General features: G+C 37.2%; 2 protein-coding genes across 5 annotated transcripts; both read right to left on the minus strand.

The window, feature by feature from the left end:
- Nucleotides 1–508: 508 nt before the first annotated feature.
- On the minus strand, nucleotides 509–14317 carry LOC118032297 (uncharacterized). The gene is made up of 38 exons (XM_035036966.2): nucleotides 13993–14317; nucleotides 13758–13857; nucleotides 13533–13640; nucleotides 13202–13318; nucleotides 12883–13033; nucleotides 12378–12625; nucleotides 12032–12208; nucleotides 10903–10967; nucleotides 10684–10801; nucleotides 10438–10521; nucleotides 9388–9483; nucleotides 9132–9233; nucleotides 8793–8861; nucleotides 8071–8166; nucleotides 7900–8001; nucleotides 7347–7460; nucleotides 7114–7197; nucleotides 6860–6988; nucleotides 6581–6779; nucleotides 6353–6493; nucleotides 6173–6216; nucleotides 5941–6024; nucleotides 5754–5822; nucleotides 5572–5648; nucleotides 5282–5351; nucleotides 4974–5123; nucleotides 4306–4371; nucleotides 3887–4031; nucleotides 3750–3814; nucleotides 3565–3630; nucleotides 2838–2931; nucleotides 2378–2414; nucleotides 2198–2255; nucleotides 1934–2044; nucleotides 1587–1654; nucleotides 1241–1307; nucleotides 1094–1162; nucleotides 509–814 (listed from the first exon to the last, which is right to left on the minus strand). The coding sequence occupies exons 1-38, from the start codon at nucleotides 14052–14054 to the stop codon at nucleotides 758–760; spliced, it is 3759 nt and encodes a 1252-aa protein (XP_034892857.1). The 5' UTR covers nucleotides 14055–14317; the 3' UTR covers nucleotides 509–757.
- Nucleotides 14318–15702: 1385 nt separating this feature from the next.
- On the minus strand, nucleotides 15703–21793 carry LOC118032298 (probable serine/threonine-protein kinase PIX13). Of its 4 annotated transcripts, XR_004684635.2 has the most exons (8): nucleotides 21238–21785; nucleotides 20297–20646; nucleotides 19603–19738; nucleotides 19305–19447; nucleotides 19086–19209; nucleotides 18490–18934; nucleotides 17003–17178; nucleotides 15703–16088 (listed from the first exon to the last, which is right to left on the minus strand). XR_004684635.2 is itself a non-coding variant. In XM_035036970.2 (7 exons), the coding sequence occupies exons 1-7, from the start codon at nucleotides 21305–21307 to the stop codon at nucleotides 17175–17177; spliced, it is 1272 nt and encodes a 423-aa protein (XP_034892861.1). In that variant the 5' UTR covers nucleotides 21308–21785; the 3' UTR covers nucleotides 15703–17174. The 4 variants fall into 4 exon arrangements, 3 of the variants coding, with proteins under 3 accessions (XP_034892861.1, XP_034892860.1, XP_034892858.1); XM_035036970.2 differs by having other exon boundaries at nucleotides 15703–17178; XM_035036969.2 differs by lacking the exons at nucleotides 15703–16088; nucleotides 17003–17178 and adding an exon at nucleotides 17397–17927 and having other exon boundaries at nucleotides 20297–20643; nucleotides 21238–21793.
- Nucleotides 21794–23055: the final 1262 nt, after the last annotated feature.

The raw sequence follows: 23055 nt of genomic DNA on the forward strand, positions 1-23055 counted from the left end.
CGTGATCCAGGGAGAACACTATAAAAGTAGATCGAAGGCGGGTTTTCAGGGAATAAAAAACGCAATGATTTAGATTGCTAAATGTTATGATTGGAAAGACCCGATTTCGCTAGAACGGTTCAAAAATTGAACGTTACAAGAGAAGAATGCAAGGTTTCTTGGGGCAGCGAGGCGATGAGAAGCTAGGGTAAATCATCGAGTTCATTAAGCATTTCGGCGCGAATGAGGAAACGGGTAGTGATGGTAATTGATCGAGGACTGGCGGGGTGAGAGAGCGCTTGAAAAGGTGGCCATGACAGCTTGGGATCCTTGGTCAACTGTTAATGCTGATTCTTGGAGCACCAAATGAGAGAAAGAATCAGACTCGATCGCGTTGGAATCGGAAATGTTCTAGACTTCTAGTTGTGCTCTAGGAATCTTGTTTCTACAACGAAAATAACAAAGTCCTCGGTCTCATCTCATTGATCAGGTCTCACACGATTTTTACGTTTGGTTCTCAGCCAATCAGTTTTGTCTTCACCAGTTTTATTGGACTCTTCTCAGCCAATCAGAAAAGTTGAAGGATCTTGACAGGGATAAATAAATTGAACTGGCTGTACTAAGTGTCCTGGCCTTGAGCTGTTTTCCCCGGATGGTTGTTGCATTACACTCTTCCCAAATACTAGAAGTGTAGTGCTACTCTTTCCATAATTATGTATTGCAATGTTCTTAATTACATTATGCATGTTGATCAGCCCAGGTGTGATGAAGTTGAAGCTCATCTTGTTTCCATGATGACATGTCTTGGTGGCGGACCGAACACGCTCAGCACCACCTGCAAATCATAAACATAGACCGTTGTCATTATTCCACGACGAGTAACGAATAGCTAATAGCTTTATGTGATCATCATTCTTCCTTTGTCATCATGCTTTCTTTTTGCGTTGGGCAGTCACCTTCCACTGCTCAGCTATCACATTTACATAATGGCACAAAACAGGGCATTACCGGAAAAGCATAAATATTCCCTTCAGCCGGGGACTTGGAAGGGCACGCATGTCTAGAGATACAAGAGTCAGACAAAGGTTATGGTAGTGGGATAAAATCAACTTACTGGGAGGAACACCAGTCCATGCAAGAAACCTATAATAACCAATGCCAGGTACATTTGGAAGTAATAAACCTGCAAAACGCAGAAAGCTATTTTATATCCTTGGAATGGACAAAAACTATTGAAAGCACAAAGGGATAAAGCAGAGACCACAAACACTTCAGATCTCGCAAAGAAAAGGACAATCACTCCAACAAGCTTTGTGAGTGTAATTCCACTGTCAAGAGTCATGGAGATAAAAGATCATCAATTATTGGCTTATGGTTAGCATAAAGCACGATCATGGACCTCAAGAAGATAAATGGTATTAAGTGAATGCTTCATTTATATTTTTACAGTTATATTTGGAATCCATAGTATTATGCGCTTATTGGGAGGAAATTTCAGCTGAAAATATGACCACCTTCATTTAAAAACTGATATATAGTGCAGATATGAAGTTTAAATGAGGTACCATAAATGATACAATGACAAGGCATAAAAAGCAGACAATAACCTGAAGACGGAAGCTCCCATTGTGCTCAGAGCCTCTTTTGCCCTCTGGCCCCTATCACCATGGCTCACCTGTCAAGAACACAAGGTTGTAGAATATTAGCAAATTAGTAAACACACATCAATTCTGTAGGTGCAAGTATTAGGCAATGGAAGTTCCAAGAGGTTTTGATGTCAAATACGAGGGTAATCACTGTACTTGTCTGTCATTTTTATATATATAAAAAAAAAAAAAAAAAAAAAAAGCAATTTTGGAAGCCCATGAGTAATGCCCCATCCCCTTCAACAGCTACTGCCATGTCCAAGAAAAAATCCAAAAACCAAAGAGTCGCCACAACTATAGATACTAACCAAGAATGCATGTGCTATATGCACACAAAACTCAACGGCAATTCCAATTGACATTATAAGGTTGACAACAGAAACTGCATTTAGTTGAATATCCAAAATTGCCATCACACCCTGCAGGATTTAAAAACCAAATAAGTGTATTTATTAGCAGACAATTGACATTAAAGGGTAAAGGTACATGAAATGACTAGTAGATAGAGATGGGTGCCATGGTAAAACTTTTATCATCAGACACAAGCGAAGGATTCTCTTTGACCATTATACCATTAAATCCACAACAATCATCACCAAAACAAGTAGAATGATTGCTGAACACCAAAAACTGCATCAAAAGGCAATCAAAGGGATTAAAGGCGCACAAACCAGGTGTCTTCGACAGCAGACAGCTTCTATATTTAATAGCAACAATTAAAACTAAACAAGGACCAGAGAAAGTTTTTAAACCTGGAAGTAATGACCAGACATACAATAAATATAGCACCTGCATAGTATAAAAAAAATATTCAGATGCTTAAAAGGCTCAAATGCACAGAGTACAAAATAAATGTAGAACAATTATCTCACCATGCTGAAAAAAGGACATGGTAAAAAGGCCAAATGTCTAAACATTTTGGTGATTCTGCAGTTTCCAAATTTTATAACTAGAAAAAACATATAAAGATTTTGCGAAGTGGTCTAATGAGAAGGGTTATGTTGTATTTCAATGCACTAAAAAAGATTCAATTAAATAGATAGAGTAAAAGTTCCATCAAAATTTATGACCAGCTTTAATGCGGTCCACACAGGCATTGCGTCATCTAAGAAACAAGTGTGTCAACAACAAGGACTACTTCATAAATAATGGACCACCAAGACACCAAAAAACTTGATTATATTCATCACAACCATGTATTGTAATACTGACCAAGTGCTATAGCAATGTTGATCAAAGCTATCCTCCAAATGTCCAGGTACTGCTCAAAGAAAATGTAGAACACAGAATATGGAAAGATTTCAATCTGCATCAAAGTAAAGAGAGTAAAATATCTGAATATATATCAGAGAAATATATTGCAGCAGACAATACAAAGATTTAGTGAGATAACATGCAAGAGGTAGGAAAACTTAAATCATGGCCCATCATTGACTCTGTCCTCAGAGGGATAGGTCTCCCATCCCTCTCTCTTTTAAGTAATTACACAAAATGCATATATGTACCACATTTTTAGTCACAAAATTGTGTTTCCAGGCCCCTCTCCTCTAACTCAGGTTGCCCATGACACAGACATGAAGCTAAAAATAGAATTTGGTAATGAGGTACAATAATTAATCTTTATAAATAGGTCTTGAATAATGTAACGTGGTCAGAATATATGATTTATAAGAACTAATTGCCTGGCTACAAACATGTTTGTGTCATGTCCATGGGGCAGAGCACTATTAGTTGCTGAATATCAAAAGCTAGCCAACAAATAGCAAAACATCAAGGGAGAATAAGGAACTAGAAATGAGTACATTTTACTAATTGTGCTATCATGCTTCAGTGTCCAGGTGGGAAAAGAAAACAGTTTATCCAAATCTATTACTTGAAAACAAACATTCTAGAACCACTTTACAACATCAAGAAATAACAAACATTTTTTAATCCAAACCTTCAAGGAATCAGAAATTCTTGAACTGAATTCCCTTGCAGCTCGTAGAGCATTGACATAGTCCCCCTACGGAAATGAGAATCAGATAAAGCAAAGATGGGTGTATGCATCAAAATATGAACTAAGAAAAAGAATAAACTATGTTCTACACTTCTAGTATCAATTCATTAAAGGAACTTCCATACTTGTTTGTTAACCGGCGTGTGATATGTACGGAACTCTGAAGCTCTTATAACACCATTCTTGTAACCTGATACAGTGTAAAAGCAAATGAATCAAAATGAAGCCATTCAAAAAAGGAGAAAATGCCGATCTAACTAACCATTTAGATCCACACTGCTGGTATAAGCCCCATGACCACCCTTTGCACAATCAGAAGATGGCAGAGCATCGAGGAACCATGGAAGTTTCTCTCTAAATTGCACTGTAGATGGTCGATCATTAACCAAATCTGAATGCCGAAAGCACTGGAATCAATCTAAAATGTTAGACCTTCAAAGTTTTCTTCCTGACAATAAATTAATTCTGCTTTACATATGCTGTGTGCACACAAATAATAGATGACAGAAAACAATCCATTTACCATGTCATAGGCCACTTGAATAACATGGTATCACATGAAAGTGACAAGGGTTTTTAGAACATATTCATAAAGTGAAAAGGGTACTTAGCCCTCCCCCCCCCCCAACACACACACGCGCAGAGAGAGAGAGAGAGAGAGAGAGAGAGAATGGACATCACCGTTGTGCAGTCTTTGCAAACTCCACCATAGCCACAAGAAAATTCATCAGGTGAGCAGCAAGGAGGCTGAAAAGAAAGACTTTAGCTTCAGTTTACTACTAATATGACAAAGTTCTGTAAACAACACCTAGCAAACTCAATAACAAGCATGAATTCAGAGTTGCACCAGTTGTTATTACACTGGAGAAAATCCATCCAATTTCATGCAATATAACTACATTCACAGAATGGACTCAAAGAAAGATTAAAAAAAAAATTGTCTCATCCAAAGTGGATACTCTTACACCTCAAAAACTCTAATAGCACGAAATCACGATAATTCAACTATGTAAATAAGATGCTGACACCACTCTTCAGACTTGAGAGCATATATGTCTATGTGCGCAGGCAGGTCTGTGTGTGAGAGGGAGAGAGCGAGAGAAGAATTTTTTATAAAACAAAATCACAAAAACTCAACCAGTAGCAATAAGATGCCGGAGTAGTTCACCGCTCATGCTTGGGAGTGTTCACGAGTGTCACATGGCATGGGTATGACATAAGAGGTGAGAAAGAGAAATTTTCTAATCTATTAGACCAAATCCACAATGTCAATGCAAAGATACAGTTTATCAAAAGAGAAACAAAGGTAGAACTTCCACAAAATAGCAACGTATAATATGAGCACCAACCTGATCATCTGGTGGGCAATAAGTACCATTCATGAACTTACGACAACAACCAAAGGCCTCTGGTGATAACCAAACAAGAAAGTCATCAAGCCATGAAGCAGCAGGCTTGGCTATGTAGCTTGATTCTGGAACTAAAGATGCCCTCGATACCTGCAGCATATATAGGTGGGAAATATCTTAATACTAACACAGCCTGTATCGAGGTGAAAATCCTTTTCATACTAATATGACATGTTTATTAACGTGGAATAAAAAAAGTGATACTTTAACCCCAAATATGGAATGAAAAATACTTTATGACCCATTACCTCATTCAAAAGGGAGTTTGAATCACACTGGCTGATGGAGCATAACTGGTTTGTATGCCTTGATTCCAAGCTGAGTGAGAGAGCCATTGGGCATCAAACAAACTATTAGAAGATACCTAGTGTGAATAATGTTGCTTAACAATACAGTAGGAATAGAGGGATGTTATTAATTGCCATTATTCAAGCCAAAAATGAACACAGCACTTGTGATATATGATGTACAGTAGAACTTTGAACTTCGAAGATGATAGATTAAAGAAAATGTAGTGAGATAGCAGTAAAACTGATACCTATAGTTGTAATCTTTAACAACAAAATACAAGGGTGGTCCAATTCTCAGATATTCGGAGATATTATTGAAATAACCCTGAGACAAATTCAACTCTATTTGTAAGACAGCAACACAAAACGCAAAATACTAAAATGGGAGCAAATTTACAAGATAAACAAATTGAGGTATGGGGACTTAAACCTGAAGGTAGGAATCACGGGGAAGAACCACTTGTTGCTCCAAACCAGACTCAATCCTAGGACATAGTGCCTAAGAGAGAGAAAAATGAAGAAATATTAGAATAATAACTTGACTTCAAAGCATGAATATGGAAAGAGGAGGAACAATATCAAGAGGAAATTAATTACATGAAAAAAAAAATACTTACCACACTTGCCAATGCAAATGCAACAAAGATAGCAATGACTACTATTTTTACAGCCCAAAGTCCAAGAATGGGTGCATGAACTTCCTACAATATCATAATAATACAAAAGGTCATTTTAGGGATTAAGGCAAGATATTTACACAAACACTGATGTCTGTCCACAAAACAATACTTGCATTCTCAAATGAAAATAGATAAATTTCGAATAGCAAGTACAATATCCAAAAGTTACCTTCATATATCTGGCCAAAAGTCCAGGTCTTCTTTGATTAATGCCTATATACCAACATACCACGTCAGAGCCAATATGCAAAACACTGAAAAGATTGTAATTCTAAAAGTATAGTGTATATTTCAACACTGAACTTGGCAAGTACAGAACCCAAACTAGAATGAATGCTCCACTAAATACCTTCATTAGATCCTCCAGGTGATGGAACTTTGATGCACGGGAAACAGTCAATCCTGTTATCCTCAGCTCTCCGACAGTCAAATGCAATCAGTGCAACAAAAGCTGTGACTTGAAGAAGAAAGTCCAATAGAACAGCCAAAGCTACAGATAAGCAGGCGGAAAATGTCAAAATCAGAGGGAACAAATGAAATTCCATGGTGAATAAACCACAGGTGGAAACCTTCGGACCTGCAAACATGGAGAAAACACGGCATGCTGGCATAGGAATAAAACTTCCAACAGCAAATGCCAGAATCTCAGACAAACTAGCAAGTGTAATTGATGGGCCAACTTCATGCAGTGCATTACTTATTCTCTCCTCTATAGGTAACTCAATTGATTGGCGCTTCACAGCATGCACCAATATACACATGTTATCCACTCCAACCTGACAGATCAAAATCAGATGCAACTCCACTGGAAAAAATACAGTACTAACACAACATTGGCTGCTAGGACTGAACTTACCGCCAAAACCAGGAACGGAATGACTTCCATTATTATTAATGTAGATTTGACTCCAACTGCACTGAAAAATCCAACAGATCCAAGGACAGAAAGCATAACAAGAACAACTCCTGAAAGACCAAGCAATACCTGGAACCATTTCATCAAGTAGTGAGTTTCTAGAGAAATCATAACCGCATTTCTCATACAAGGACTACTTAGCCATGCATTTAACATATAAAGCATGACAGTTTAAAGCAATTGTAAAATCATACCTTGGATGAGAGAAAGAAGGTAGACAAGCGTGATGCATCCCCCAATGTCACAGAAACATAAGCAAACATTACAACATAGCTCACCTGAAAGTAAGTTGGACAAGAGGAGGGGCGAAGGGACGTTATAAGTTTCAAACTTAAGATCAATAACAAGGCCAATGCTCAAATGACACAAATTATTTACTAGATCAGTGGCTTTTCCAAATGAAAGCATAAATTCTCCAATGACTTACTGCTATAGTTATAATATCTGCAGTACTTTCTCTTTTCAATTCTTCCTCAATTGAGCTTTCGCTCGAGTACGAAAGTGTAAGATTGCTAGACTGCACCATGGGCAGCAGCTCTTCCTGCCAATAGGATTGGTTGAAGTTATAATACAGATAAATCATACAAAATGCATACTGCTACTAATGAAAGCAAAACAGAACCTCCACTAACTGCACATAAATTTCTAGGCTCTAGCCCTGCTTACCCAGTTCTCATTCTAATGCCTCAATCCAGCAAGACTACAAAATTTAGGCCAATTCTCACGTGTGTACATGGAATGTATATTCTTAATAACATACTTTTAAATCCATGAGGAAAATTACACTTCCATGAAAGCATTTGCAATGCTCCAAGAATATATGACATGGGAGTTCAATAACATGATATTGCATAGAAACTTCATAATCACGATAGAAATGAGAATAAATTTCCTGAATAACATCAATGTGAATCTCACACAGTGCAAAATCTGTAAATGAGCAAAAAGAAAGCAAATGCAGTGCTCAAACCTCCACTAACCTCCACTAACCGAATGAAAGCTTTTTCCCATGCCACAGACTTTCCATTGCCTGCTTCATCAATTGCATTATTAACTGGGTAGGTAACGACAAATGCAGATGCCTGAATTGAAAAATGACATCAAAGTGTTAGCACGGAGTCATATTCTTGTGCTAAGATTGAACACCTTACCTCAGAATAGTTGTTCCCAGAAAATCCTCCTAAAGCAGTGCTAGGGTCAAGAGGGGCTTTAAATGCACTCATACAAGTGTCTGCAGTAGTATAATGCTGGAAGTGGAAAAATGCAGGCCATGAAAGTCAATATGCATCCAATGGTTAGAAAAATCACAAAATCTGAAATACAGAAAAACTAGGTCCTAAACTGACCATTTCAACAAATGAACTTGCTTCTCAAAGATGTGCCAACCATGAAAAAGTTTTTGACATGAGTTTTGACTATGAAGAAGCTAAGTGGAGACACAACAGATGATGAATTGACTCTGAGATAATTACATTCAGCCAAAAATATTTCATCCAAAATGATAGTGGATTGCGACATTAGAAGTAACATCCACATCTTTTCTTTCAGCATATGTAATAACTTATCAGTTAGTTTTTATCCATGGGCATTAGGGAAAGTGCAGAATTATTCTGTGCACATTTTTGAAAAATAAAAATTTGAGGATTGCAAAGATGATTTATTCTTTGAATTTCATTCTTCACATCTCTCTTTTGTTTTCTTAGCAAGAAACTTGTCTCTTCTTCCAACATCTCTAGGAAAAGATAAGCAAATACAAATATAATTCAAAGTATTTTAGTTAAAGAAGATAAATGCACCGATCAAATAACCAAAGATCACTAAAAAAATTTCCATAAATATCTACATTTCAAGTGTAAGGGGGTCATTGAATTACCTGAAAGCAATACTCGGCATGTTCCACTCCTCCATAGTCATCATAATTTTCAGGGTCCATTTTAAAATACTATCAAGAAAGGAAAAAAAGATATGATGTAAATACTTGAAAATTAAATACTACCGTGCTAATTAACTTGTTTAAATCTTGAGAAGACACAAAGCATGTATATTTCAACATCCACAATTGCACTAAAAAAAGATAGGCAATACCCTAAGCCTGACAAAGACTTCCCATCCAACTCTGGTTTGTCACTTATACAAGATGAGGACAAAATGCATACGAGTTTCACCCTTCAAGATGCAAACAATATACGGATGCAGGAAAATGTAATAAAACCTGTAGCAAGCTTTGAGTGGCACAATCATCGCCAAGAGGCTTCAAGCAAATGTCTGTCAGAGATACAACTGAGCCTGAATAATCTGCACGAATTCCATCAACCTGGTAAAGAGTTAAAGAAAGAGATGGTATCAAAGCTCTTATTAAGAGAGCACAAAAGGGCATATACCCACCCTGTTCATTTAAAAGAAAGTAAAGGAATACTTTTTTAGATTAAAAACTTTCAACTTTTTCACATATTGGAAACTCAGAATACCTTCTTCTGTATTTCAAATAGTAACTGGATATTTTCATCTGTGACAATACTGTGTCTCTTGTCATTCTTCGAATCTGGCAAGGTTGCTAATATAAGCTGACACACACAAATATTGATACGTCAAGCATTTTATATAAAAGTACATTAGAACATCCCATCCTATAGGAGGGGGAGGAGAATAATCAGAGAAAGAGCACATCTGTGGATATTAGTTTCCATCAAACAAGAATGAAGGAACAGAAAACTTTGAAACAGGAAAGCTTTCAGAGTGTGAGTGGGGTTGAAAGGAAAAGAATAGACATACATTAATATCAACCTAAATCCAGTAGCTAAAGTTGTGACAGTTGTGATTCAATTATACTGAAATCTCTCTCATTGATAAGCAGTCACAAAACAAAAATCCAGCCTCATTATCTTTACAGTGCAAACACAAAGAAATGGCATTCGATATTTCAATAGATTTAGCTTACTAAAAATATTTTGATCAAGATGCTTCAATTATTTTCAATCAATGCCCTTTTTCGTCCTTATTTAACTTCCCAAAAATCTTTTCATCCCCATTACATTTTGATTCAACCAAATTCTAGTTGCCAATTTGTTTTCCAATAAATCAAATAAGAGGAACAAAAAATCATTGGGTTATTACAGGAGCATAGACTAACCTAACAAGATATTCTCTTATAAAAAAAGCATTAAACAAATGAGCACATGGAAAAAGAAATGGTGTATGTAATGTCTGACCAAAAAAATATGCTTAAACACAATAATTGTAGTATGTCATCTGGCTTGCAATTATCATTCTGCAAGCCACATTTTAAAACTTCTGATCACATGGAAATTCCTTGACCTCTTAAATATTTTTAGGAATGTTCTTCTATTTCTGTTCCCAGATGTTGCTAAGAAATGTGAGTGAAAGGGAAAAACAAGAAGCATCCTGGTTGTGATTGACTTTTTCTTTATTTTTTCCTCACATTGAAGAGAAGCATACATCATGGCAAGTAAATCATGAGAAATTAAATCAAAGAGAGAAATTAAAAGCAATAATGAAACCTGTTCAATTCTGTAGAAGGGGGCAAGGTGGCTGTCAAAAAAATGTTTCTCTTCTGCTGCCTTGCTCCCAGGACCTACCCACAACTACAAAATTATATTTGTCATAATTAATTTATAAAAAGAGAGATAAGCATGTGGCAATGCTATATCGATGAACACTGATTGATTGACATGTGCAGAGTTAAGTGTGCACCAAAAGGAAAATTCTCTAGAAAAATATGAAACGAATAGATTTCAGTGGGATACCTTCTCGGGCCGGGTCTCCACCTTAAAACAGATTAATCCTATACAAAGCACAAGAACAACTGCCACTGATGAGCAGAGGACAAGAGTAGGATTTCTAGCAACCCATTTTCCATAATTCCTGGATGAAGCATGAGAATTTATCAGCATATTTCATGTAAGCTTATGAATTTATCAGAATATTTCATGTAAACACATGGTTCAAGCATTGTAGCATTCAACCTGTAAAAGCTTGACATATGTCCTTGAACACCATCTAGTTGGAACCTATTTATCAACCGAGGCACCTGTTATTCAGCATGTAGTCAATTAGTCCTTTAATACCAATCACTTGGGGGAAAAAAGAAATAGCCAGGCATACAGCAAGGAGAAATGTAGGACAAGCACCACTGAGACTAGAAGAAACACATTTCGAAAAAACATAGAGAAGCATGTAATCTTTAGCAAAACCTAGCAAGTCTGCTTCTCAAAGCCTCAAATGACAATTTCCAGCATTCTAAAACATTTCTATTGCTGCCAACCCACAAAAAATAGCCTTTCTACCACATCAAAACACCCCAATAACAAGCACTTCACAAATGTGTCCATGGTGATCAAACAGATGAGACATCAACACATATTCACACCCCACACTTCAACTTGAGCACTTGCCACTGTGCCACTAAATATTCACATGATCAAAGTCTACTAAATACAGCAACTGATGAGTACAGTAGCAGACCTTAGGGCACAATAAGGAGAGGAGGGTGATGAAGAGGGATGAAGTTAAAGCTACGAAAAGGTACAATGGTACACAGATTGGCTCCATCTAAGAAGAAATACATGACAAAATAAAGATTTTGGAATGACGTAAAGAACATTAGTTAGTAGAAAAGAAAGGAGTTTATAAAAGATTTAAAAAAAAAAAAAAAAAGTTCCCCTGTATGTATTAAGATCCAGGACCACTAGCATTGCATGCCTAGAAAACTCAAGACATGAGTGTAGATGAATCTAAAAGCAAAATAAAAAATCAATTGCTGAAGATCTCAGTTTCAGACAATCAGAAGGAAGTAGAGTGTGTACCCTACAAGGAACTGGGAGTGTAAGATTTAAAAGGAAGGAAGGTGGTTCCTCGAAGTAATGGAAGTTTTGCTAGTTTTTATGCAATCAATCTAACAAGAGCACTAAATAAGGCGAGAAGTGAAAGCTGACCATGCCATGACCACGTATACTGGAAAGAGAAAACCCATGCAAACTCTTGACCAATGAGAAAATGTCTCATTCTAAATGAGAGATGTGCTATTTTATTAGACCAACCAATACTATGGAAAAAAAGGGAAATTGGATGAGAAGAATCAAGAAGTTTATCTACCTTTCCATCCTTTTGGATTTCAGTAGAATCAGCTTCAACCTCATCCATCGAACTCAACAATGGTTCTTTGCTGGCTGCAGCTCTTCTTTCTCTTTTCCGATTAAGAGAAGCCCATCCCAAAAATGCAAAAACCAATATGATGTACAAGATTGCTACAGAGAAATCAAGACATTTAACCTGCAAGCATAATTTGAGAAAACCAAGTAAATTATATACAACAATGCAGGTCTGTCACTTTCCATACTATTCCAAGACATCTCAGTCATTGACATGACAAAATATGGTCAAACCACTAAACAGAAAGAAGAACCAAAACAAAAGAAACTAAGTCACAGCATGTCCTTACCTTGAGAGGCCCAATTCTAACCATACAGGATTCTTTCTTGGGCGGAGAAGGTGGCTCTGAACTAGAGCACGCTGGAGCTAAAGGGCAATCACCACAAGAGCATCCCAGTGAAGTGTCTCCACATGTATAAGCAGAGACATTCATAGGGACCATTTTTGATGAATCAGGAATAGTTGACTTAAAATCAATTTCATAAGGTGAACCAGGAAACCCAGGGGGTGCCTTCTGACCAATAAATGCAAACCATTCTACAAGAACAGAAAGTAGAAAAAAATTAAAATAATATTGGATAGCAACAGAGACAGATGTTCTACATTAAAAAATGACAGAAACTAATGCAGCAAGGAGCATTTTCTTAGGCGGGGACCTTTTTATGCATCAAAGGGAACAGTCATCTAGAAATCGAAAGCACATAGTGGTAAATTTATCAATTTTACCTGCGATGAAGCAATAGCAAAAGACTGCACTAAATGTTCAAACATCAATTCACAAGATAGCAGGTCACCTTTAAAATTATTGGCACCACCACCAACAAAATCTATTGCTCGTGTATTCATAGTCCCAAATTTTACATCCTTGCAGGAGTCATAGAGCCTTTCTCCAAAATCATCGGTTACATAATAGGCAATACCATCCACAGTGAGATTGCCATTGACCTTGAACAAAAAAACAAGAAGATGGCTATTGAAGAATGAGAAAATTGTTTAAAACACAATTCTGAAAAAAAAAAAAAAAAAGGATAGAGAGAGAGAGAGAGAGCGAGCAAATGGTGCCTTGATGAAACGAATTATTAAATTATAACAGATCAATAGGGTCGTGCTAACCTCAGAGGTAGAAGTGACATTGATGAAAAGACTTTGATTGGGTGAACAAGATAGCTCACAAAAAAGATTTAAGAAGTTCCTCAAGCAAGCTGGACAGCCCACAAGCAAAGGAATTGCCTGCAAATAGATTGCATTATGCATTCCACGTCATTCCCCAAGACAAATGACATGAAGCAAACGGGAAAAAAAAAAAAAAAAAAAAAAAAGCATGTCCAATGCTCTGAACTAAACTGGATCAGTCCTTAAAAAAGCTATAAAACAAGAAAGAAAAACCATAGAAGAACAGCATCCTGTAATGTAATAATCTTGAGAGAGGGAGGGACGGACTTACTTGTTGGACCTGAGCTCGCAAAGTGTCAAATTGAGTCTCAGTACAACAAACATTTCCACTAATTGCAGGACACAAGCTTTGAATCTTAGCAGAGAAATAGTCATCAGGCTGCATACATCAAACCAATAAATAATTAATTAATCAATATCCCATAATTTTATTTACTTAAATACAACTAAAAAATGCAGAAAAGGGGGATTAATAACAACAACAACAACAACCAACCTTGACAGAAGAGGTAGGAAAGGGGCAATTGAGAACTTTGCCATCACTGCGTGCTCCACAGATATCATACATGGCACAGTACTCTTTCTCATGCTTTGCACTGCCCAACAAATCACAACACAGCTTCTTAATCACTTGCGCATCTTGTTAATTTAGCAAATTATAAAATAAAATAAAAAGATGATCAGAAAATTGAAAAAAAGAAAAAGAAAGGTGAGTAGCGGGAGTAAATTACCCGTAAGTGAAACCAGAAATCAGAGAAGAAGAGAACAAGAGAAGCAGAAAGAGCATCGCCATTTCTCGCTTTGGTGATCGTTAATGATTTGAGATTAGAGGTGTTAGATGGGTAATGGATAGAGTATACAAGTAAAAGGTAAAAAGTAAGTAAGGTTAAGGAAGGACTTGAGAAGGTCGGTTTCTTGCTGAGGTTGCCGTCTATGAAGTTGACTACCGAGACGAAAATATAAATATTTTTTTTTTTTCTTTCTTGTTATTGCAGTTAGAGCGAGGAGACAACAATGGCTACCTGACACGCAGCTCGGCAACCCAATCCAGCTTGACCCAATCCAGCTTGGCCCAATTCCTCTCACTCACCCTGTCTTTACCGAACCCTAACCCACGAACTTCAAATTATAATAACTGGTCTTCCTCGAATGTTATTAAACCCGACTATGGTTATGGGCTGGAGCGGTTGGGTTAACCCATGTTAATGTTATTTAATAAATAAAAAGACAAACCAGGTTTAAGAAACCTGGATAGTCTTTGTCGAGCACAAATCCGTGTAGCTTAGAATTGAGTTTATTTTTAAACACGGATTAAAAAAAACTAGTAAAGTAATATAGTTGAAAAAATAATTAAAAAAGTAGAACATTTTAATAAGCTACAGATGTCGTCTGACTCGTCTCGAATTTTAAACATTGTACATCCCTTTCTTCCTCTTTCTCTCTTGCTCCTACCTTCTTACTATTCACTGGATTTCTCTCCTCCCACCCTCAAAAACACTCCAAGCACCCCTTAAACACTCATTTCTTTCTACATCACTCATCTCTCTCTCTCTCTCTCTAGCTCTACCCACGGTAACCTCTCTTTCTCTCTCTACCAGCAGCGGGGCAACCACATTCTAGCCGGTCACCCTTACCAGCCGCATTTCACTTCTAGAGGTATAGGTATATTGAACACTTACCCTCAATTAATTTCATGTAATTTATGTTTAATTAGTGTTAATTGAATTCTATTAAATGTTAGGGTTTTAAATTATAAATTAGGTTAATTAAAATTAATTTATGTTTAATTACTTGGTATGAGAAGCTCGAAAAGTAGCAACGACTATAATGAAGATGTCGATGAAATGAGATGTATTATGACCAACACTATGCTCAATATATGTCACGATGGAACTTTCATGAGGTTGAGGAGAAGTTGAGCATCTTGAAGCACTATTAACGGAAAATGAGATTGCTTATCATAATAATGTTATGAGCGTCCTAGGCCCGTCCACGAGCAACCTATATCCATCCATGAGTTATGATGTTACTAGTCCTTTCCCACCAGCATGGATATTATAGACATGTCCTTAAACTGGACGAGTTGGAGTGATGTTCCAACCCCGTACACAAGTGCTTTAAACTCTTTCACTGGCTGAGAGATTATTAAATACAATTACATATTATTATATGTTATGGTAATTATAAATGAATGTATAGTTAGTTTAATTTTTAATAAAATGTTATGTTAATTGTCAAGTTTAATTTTTTTATTATGTGAATTGTATTTGGATGCTGGAAAATTGGTTATTTATAGTTGAATGAATTGCTATGTTTTTTTTTTTTTTTTTAACAAGGAATTTATGACAGAATAGTCTGCCCCAGGATATCTTTGTTAAAAGAGTAGCATATACCAGCAACTTATGAATTCGACCAGGCAATTGTTCCTTCAAGACACCTCATTGAAAACTTGGTAAATGCAGAGCCAGCATCCTTGCACTTTGAATACACATCAATCAACAGAGTTCACAACAAACAAAACACCATCAAAACCTCCGCGAATCACCAACCTCCCCTCGCAAACGTCTCTTGAACTAACACAGGCTTTAAGATCACTGATCGTAAAAACTCCATCTGATTCAATCTCAGGCACCGCTACCATCTCCTTGAACATTTGCAATCCAAGCTGAGGTTCCTCTCATTGCAAATAACCACCAATTATCACACTCCAAGAGGTAACATCTTTCTCATGCATTTCATCAAACAGCTCTCTTGCACGCTCCATGGAAGCATCCGCATGCAAACTCAAGATTTGAATTTTGAACTATGAAACAGCCCAGAAGCCACTCTTGATTACATTACCATGTAGTGTCAGCCCATAAAAAAATAAAAAAAAAAAACAATCACAACATGTTTGCAGATAACACACCAATCGGGATGGTCATGGCAACATATACTTTGAAAACTAATCAACTCATGAAAGATGAATCTTTTGGTGGGGGCTAGCAGCTGATAACAATTTCTTCAATCAGACGGTCCAAACAGCAACAGTGTTCGATACGATAGCACAGCTTGTTAGGAGAGAATTTTAAGAAAAGATCCATTTTTCATGATATATTTCATATTACCTCTTTCCTATGACCACCAAATTGATGCAGGATCTTCAATTACAGCTCCCTAGTACTATGGCTTACAAGTTGTGACAGATTTGATAGGTTAGAAAAATGGAAAATAGGCGGTGGTTTGTGTTTTAGAGAAGCAACACGAAGGACGTCAAACTTAAAAATTGATAGCATGTATCAGCCCGGGTACTTCCCTATCTAGCGTAATTTCTGAAAACCACAAGTCTACCACAAAATCCTTCAATAACTTATCAATGAAATCGCCAATTGCAGCCTCAACAACTGGAGAATCAATTTTCCTTTTCCACCTTGGTGGCGATGGCACAGAGGTCGCGAATCATTCATAGAATCCGCCTCATTAGACTGCCGTCGAACTGATTGACGCGCTTTCCAGCTGAAGTCCGCCTCATTAGACAAAATTCTTGATGCAGGAAAAAGAGAATAGATACGGGCAGATTCATCCACATTGATGAACTTAAGTAATCTTTCTAATCTAACACTCTACGCCCACTTCTCTAATTTTTATGTACAGAATCATCCAAGCCAAACTTTAAAAAAGTTAATCTACCATATCAAAAGAAGGACTTCGTAAGACATTTGAGTTTGTATCACATGCTTTTAACTCTAAGATATCACATACCTGTAAGTATCACCACATATCACTTTAGCCTTCCACTTTTCATTTGCATTTACCAAAGAAATAGCCTTTTCCAGTGTGCTTCGCCCACACCAAACAATGCTGTCAGCAAGCTTTGCACAAGGCTTGCGACCACTAAATCCAGCAGCAGTATAGCCATGGGTTACATTTTCGATCAGCTTCAAAGCAAAAGAACAAAAACTTAATGTATCAAAGATCCATATCCAAGCATAACTGAAGAAACATGTCCATGTTTATTTATTCAAGAAGGATTACGTATGAAATCATGCAGTAATGATAGTTTCTTTTTTTTTTTGTACAACTCGGGATATTCAGGTCAACTTACGCGTATCATGACTAATCCTGGATCCACTGAACATCCTGCAAGCCTAGTAGACAAATAAAACATTGCGAGGATAACAAGCATGCATGCTAAGCCTTGAACCAGGATACAAAGACAAGAAAACCCTTACTAGGACTGCTGTGCTACAAGCCATAGTTTCTTACTTCTATAAGTTCTGCCTCGTTATCATCACTATCTCGACTCAAGTTTTCAAGTTCTTTTCTGCCAGCTATTGTACGGGTCGCGCCTGACAGCAGTACTTCAAAAACATATGTAGAGAGCCGGGAAATGGCAAGTTCAAAGGTAAAAGGCTGGCTTTTCCTGTCGGGAATAAGACAAGATCTTGGGCTTCCTACAATCTTTATGGTTTGGAGTAGAAGTAGCGGAACAATAGGTGTTTTGACGTTTTTATGCCTTGCTTACAGCACAGTTGTTGTTGGCTTTGTCATTGCATCAATTTATATCCGCATCATTCTGCTTTCAAGTATAATAATGGAACGAGGTAGGGCTAACTGGCTTGCATGCATTGTCAGCTCTCTGGCCAGTCCTCCCATTCTTGTACATGTATATCGTTGGTCGCCATTTCTGAACAGGTAGAATTAGTAATGTTGGACACTAAACATGGCACAAGAAGAACCAAGGGTAGCTTGGAGCAATTTATTGACAGCATGAGAGTTCTCTTGCTCTACAGGTGCTTCATATTTTGTAATGCTACATAAATTTCTAGATTGATTCCTATAATTTTGGAAAGTTAATATAATATACTTTCCAACAGAAGAGGGCAAAAGAATGTGAAACAAATGATTTTTGCACCATTCATTGGAAGATATCCAGGTTAGTCTGACTGTATAAAATTGACAGCCTAAGGAAGGGTTTTATTGCCAGACAATAATGAATTCCCTTCCTACATAGTACAACTACATTGTTTATATGCTTCTCACCACAACCCCACATCCCTGCTAAAAATAATTACATTCTCATGGCTGATATACCCATGCTCAGTCTCCATTGAAGTAACAAAACTCGCTATAGATTCAAAACTCGCTATAGATTATATGAATTACATAAACCAAGAAATGATAAATTGTAATGTGGAAAGAATGATCGTAATTTGTAGGACCGTGTTCACTGGCTGTGGTCGGATTACCTTACTCGCGGAGAGTGTTGGTAGCCTCGACTTCGATCTGGAATTGGATGAAGAGGAGAGTGATATTGCAAGGGTTGCTGTCCGTTTTGGTGAGACTTAGAACGGTTAGGACGAGTTCTAGTCTGTCCTTGTCTCTCCTTGGATGCTTCAATTCGTTCTAAAGTTTCCACAACTTGTTTCATATGTGGACGGTGCTTGTGTTCAGATTCAAGACACTTTAGAGCAAGCTGAGCTATTTGCAGTGCTGCTTTGGAAGGATATCTCCCCTCTAAATGAGAATCCATAATGCTCTTCAATTTTCTTTTATCAGATAAATATGGCTTGATCCAGTCCACCAGAGACTGTCTCTCACTTGGACGGCTTGTATCGAGTGCCCGTAAGCCAGTCAGAATCTCAACCAGGACAACCCCAAAACCGTATACATCACTTTTTACATATAAATGCCCTGTTTTAGGAGAATGTTAGTGTCATGAGAAGGCTATTAACATAGCTTTCATGTGGAAATGGCTTTGAACCAGATTACTCTAGGTGCAAACATTGAGTTGGACCACAAAACAAGCGACCAGCAGAAACCAACTGAAGACCCAAGGGATTACCTGTTGCAACATATTCAGGAGCTGCATAACCATAGGTTCCCATCACCCGTGTTGTCACGTGTGATTGACTAGCTGAAGGGCCCAATTTTGCCAAGCCAAAGTCTGATAGTTTTGCTGTGTAAGCCTGCCATGAAACCACAAATAAGAAAGGGTCCAAAATGCTAATGCTCCTCTAGTGACATCTTCCAAATCAGAAGTTCAATTCAAAGAGAACAGTACCCCATCAAGCAGTATGTTGGAGGCTTTAAAATCTCTGTAAATCACTTGCTTATCTGATGTGTGCAAGAAAGCAAGGCCTCTAGCTGCTCCTATGGCAATCTTGAGCCGTGTGTCCCATGGAAGTGGCTGAACAGCTGAGCCCCCTGTATCAGTTAAAAAATATATTGCATGATTAATCAAATGATCTTGTTTCACTGTCTTTCTCTAACAAAAAAAAAAATTCATTTTGCTCCCAAGGAAGAGCTTGAAAGGGGGGGCAGAGATATCAGATATCTCAAAGTCAACTATTAGCTCTTACTTCCAAATAAATGGTTCTCCAAGCTTCCCTTCTGCATGAATTCATAAACAAGGAGAAGTTCCTTAACCTCCCAGCAGTATCCTATCAGCCTTACAAGGTGGGGATGAGAAAGCCTTCCTAAGAAATTTACCTCCGACTGCACCAAAAAATGAACGCATTAGAAAGTAGATCAATTTTTAGAAAAATGTGCAAGCGATGAACTAAGTTAATCAGAGGAACCTCAACCACTACACGTAAAATTGAAGCTCAGTGGAAGACAACTATCCACTTGGAATTTGCACGCCAACCTGAGGTTGACTTCTCAAATGTGGCCACTCAATTTTCATGAACCACATGCATAAATGAGTATCTGGAGTAGGAATCATAAAAACATTTGGATCCACAGAATCATTGTTTTGATACTATACGTCAACACTAGTGCATATGCCTGACAAACTGAGAAGATGCTCTAGAGTCTAGTCTCCTGCCTAGCCTCTTCCTAGCAACTTCCAGAGAAAGAACATTTGAGGCGACCCAGTTTCACTTCATATACACTTACTGTTAAATACCATTACTAACCATCACAAGTCTCCTACTCTCTAAATGATAAGAAATCCAAACATTTCAAGGTATTGAACAATCATATTAAAATCCAATGGTGATTTCTAAAAATAGTATGTCAATGCCTCGTTCTTTCTCAAGTTGGGTTGAGTACCTGCCATTCTTCAAATCCTTGCAAGCTCTCGGACTTCAATCTTTTAACTGCAATTATAGTTCCACTTCCAATTCTCCCCGGCGCCTTCTCGTCAAGCCATCCTTTGTAGACTTGACCAAAACCTCCCTCGCCAAGCAAAGTATCAGGTTTAAAATTCCTGGTGGCTACCTTTAGTTCTGCAAAAGAAAATATCCGCAAGTTGGGGGCAGGCAAAATCTGCCCATTTGGAAACTTCTCATCACCACTCCCAGCCGAAAACCGGCTGTGTGCAGAGATGTTGCTGCCCCTAGACGACGTTGCATTGCTCACCCCGGAAGAAGCAATATCGCTAGTTGTCTGAGATATGCCTGCTGTAGTTACAAAATTGAAGTGAGATGATATATTTAGTCAAAATATAGAAATTTTGGTGTTGATTATCCAAATTAATGTCAAAAATCAAGGAAAATCAATTAGACACAAAACAACATTTGGAGTAAGAAATAACTAGATTTAGGAAAGTTAGAATGGTTTTCTATGTGCAATGGAAATGAAAAATTGTGGAAAACCAAAAGAAAACAGCAAGCAACTTTATGCAAAGAAGGGAATTTCCACTATTTATCAGACAAAAGAGACATAAAACCAAACCTTGCTTAGGAAAAAACAAACAAATTCCAGAAAAAAAAAAAAAAAAAAAGGGAGTTGACACCAAAAACTGTTGAGCATCAGGGCCATCTCCTAGGGAAACGACTGCATATCAAACTAGCTCAAAAGCAAAAAGAGAAAGAGAAAACCAGTTGCCACGCTACTAAAAAAAACATTATACCGAATCGCATCAACTTATATTCCTTAAAGATTAGAACAAAAACAGCAAATCGCAAATTGGATCAACGAGATAAAACATTTAATGAAAAGAAAAATAAAAGAAAAGAAACAATACATAAAGGTAAGAGGTTTTGTTTTACCTGTACTTAGACGACCAGTGGTAGAAGGTGTAGTAGGACCATGAGCAGAAGAACCCCAGCAAATCCCCATCTAAAAAAACCAGTTGGATTCTACCAAGATACAAAAGATATAACCTTGCAATAGTATCGAGCTTAATCTCAAGAATTCAAATACAAGAAACAAGGAAACAACTTTGAGCTTAATTATCTAGATTCTTCAAAACGGTTTTCCTTTCGTTTTCTTTTTCTTTAATAAAAAACTCTCATTCTTCAAGAACGAAATCAATGGGAGTACAATCTCTTTTCTTGAGTAGAATTCTCTCTCTTTCCACTAACTAAAATCTGAGACTTTCTTTTTATATGTGAATCTAATCAGCAAATACAAAAGAAAGGGGGCTTTTCTCATTTCTTTTAGTAAACATAACTGTTTATTCAATGTTGAGAGGGGGGGAGGAGGAGGGAGGGACAGGACAGGACAGCGAGGAGTTTCTATGGTTTTGTAAGAAGGCAAGTGGTCTCGCCGGTAATGAAAGGCAGAAAAACAGTAGCTAGTCCAAGTCAACTGCGTGTCTAGGAAAAATCTTTTTTTTTTTTTCCGTCAAAGAAGGAAATTCATAGGAAGGACCTCTTGTTATTATTCTATCAATTATTTTTCTGTTGAACTAAAGGACATGAATTATTTATTTATATTTATTTTTCATTGACGAAGAGTTGTCAAAGGAATGGGGGATTGTTTCACATTGACCCTTTTGGATTGTGATTGAAATGTAAATTAGGAGGGGGGAAAACCATACATGTTGTCAGTGTGTGTTTACTACGGTGATAAATTTTACAATTAGAGGCAGTGCCATTCAAAATAAGATCACTGATATTAGAACTGGTTCCTTAGTTATCAAAATAGAAATAGATTGGTTTCATGCTCAGTTTTATTGCCCAGAAGATGCATGATTAATTACCTAGTCAAACGTTAAATCATGCCTCAATACAAGTTTCATATGCAAACCATATTCATTAGGAACGATTTCCTGTATTAAAACAAAATTAGCACAAAAAGCCACCAATTTACGCAATCTAAGGCAGCCTGTTTTCCATTTCTCCAACAAAAGCAAGCAAGCTTGACCTCGATGATACATGTCCCACCAATCCCTTTATGACAATTGCTGGTGGTTAATAAGAAGGAAGTCATCTTGTTGTTTCTCTTCCTTGAATTGTCAAAGGAAACCTTTTTTGTCAATCTTTCCATTTATAACACTAACGGGTTTTCGTAGAAACTGCATGTTGTTATGCAAAAATTGGCAACCACTTTTGGGGCTGTGGCATATGGTTGACAATAAATGATGACTAGTCACCATGTTCCCACTTCCCGCTCGCGCAATCCCTCGCCAAGTTTTAAAAGTGACGTGCTTGGAATTCTTGACCTGAAGACCCATCGTACATGGTAACAGCTATCATGAGGATTCTTCTTGTCTCTCTTGTCTCTTTACGTATACTCGAGGAAAGTATTATTATTATGTTTTTTAAAATATTTTTTATTTAAAAAAAATAATATTTTTTTTTATTTTTTAAAATCAGCACATCAAAATAATTAAAAATCATTTAAAACATATTAATTTAAAGTAAAATAAAAATTCAAAATTTTTGCTGCAAAATACTTTCCTACTGCACTACCAAACCGCGTCTAAATTGAGACAACGGCCCTCAATTTATTTATCATGAGCGACTCCTGGATGATAGAAGAAATGGCATTTGATAGCCAAGCCCGTTTTTCACAAATCACCAACAAGCAGTATCTCTATGGTATGAAGAGGAAATTTGAAGCTAGACAAAGTTTCGAGGTCT

This window comes from Populus alba, chromosome 9, assembly GCF_005239225.2.
Source record: "Populus alba chromosome 9, ASM523922v2, whole genome shotgun sequence".
In the NCBI taxonomy this organism is placed as follows: domain Eukaryota; kingdom Viridiplantae; phylum Streptophyta; class Magnoliopsida; order Malpighiales; family Salicaceae; genus Populus; species Populus alba.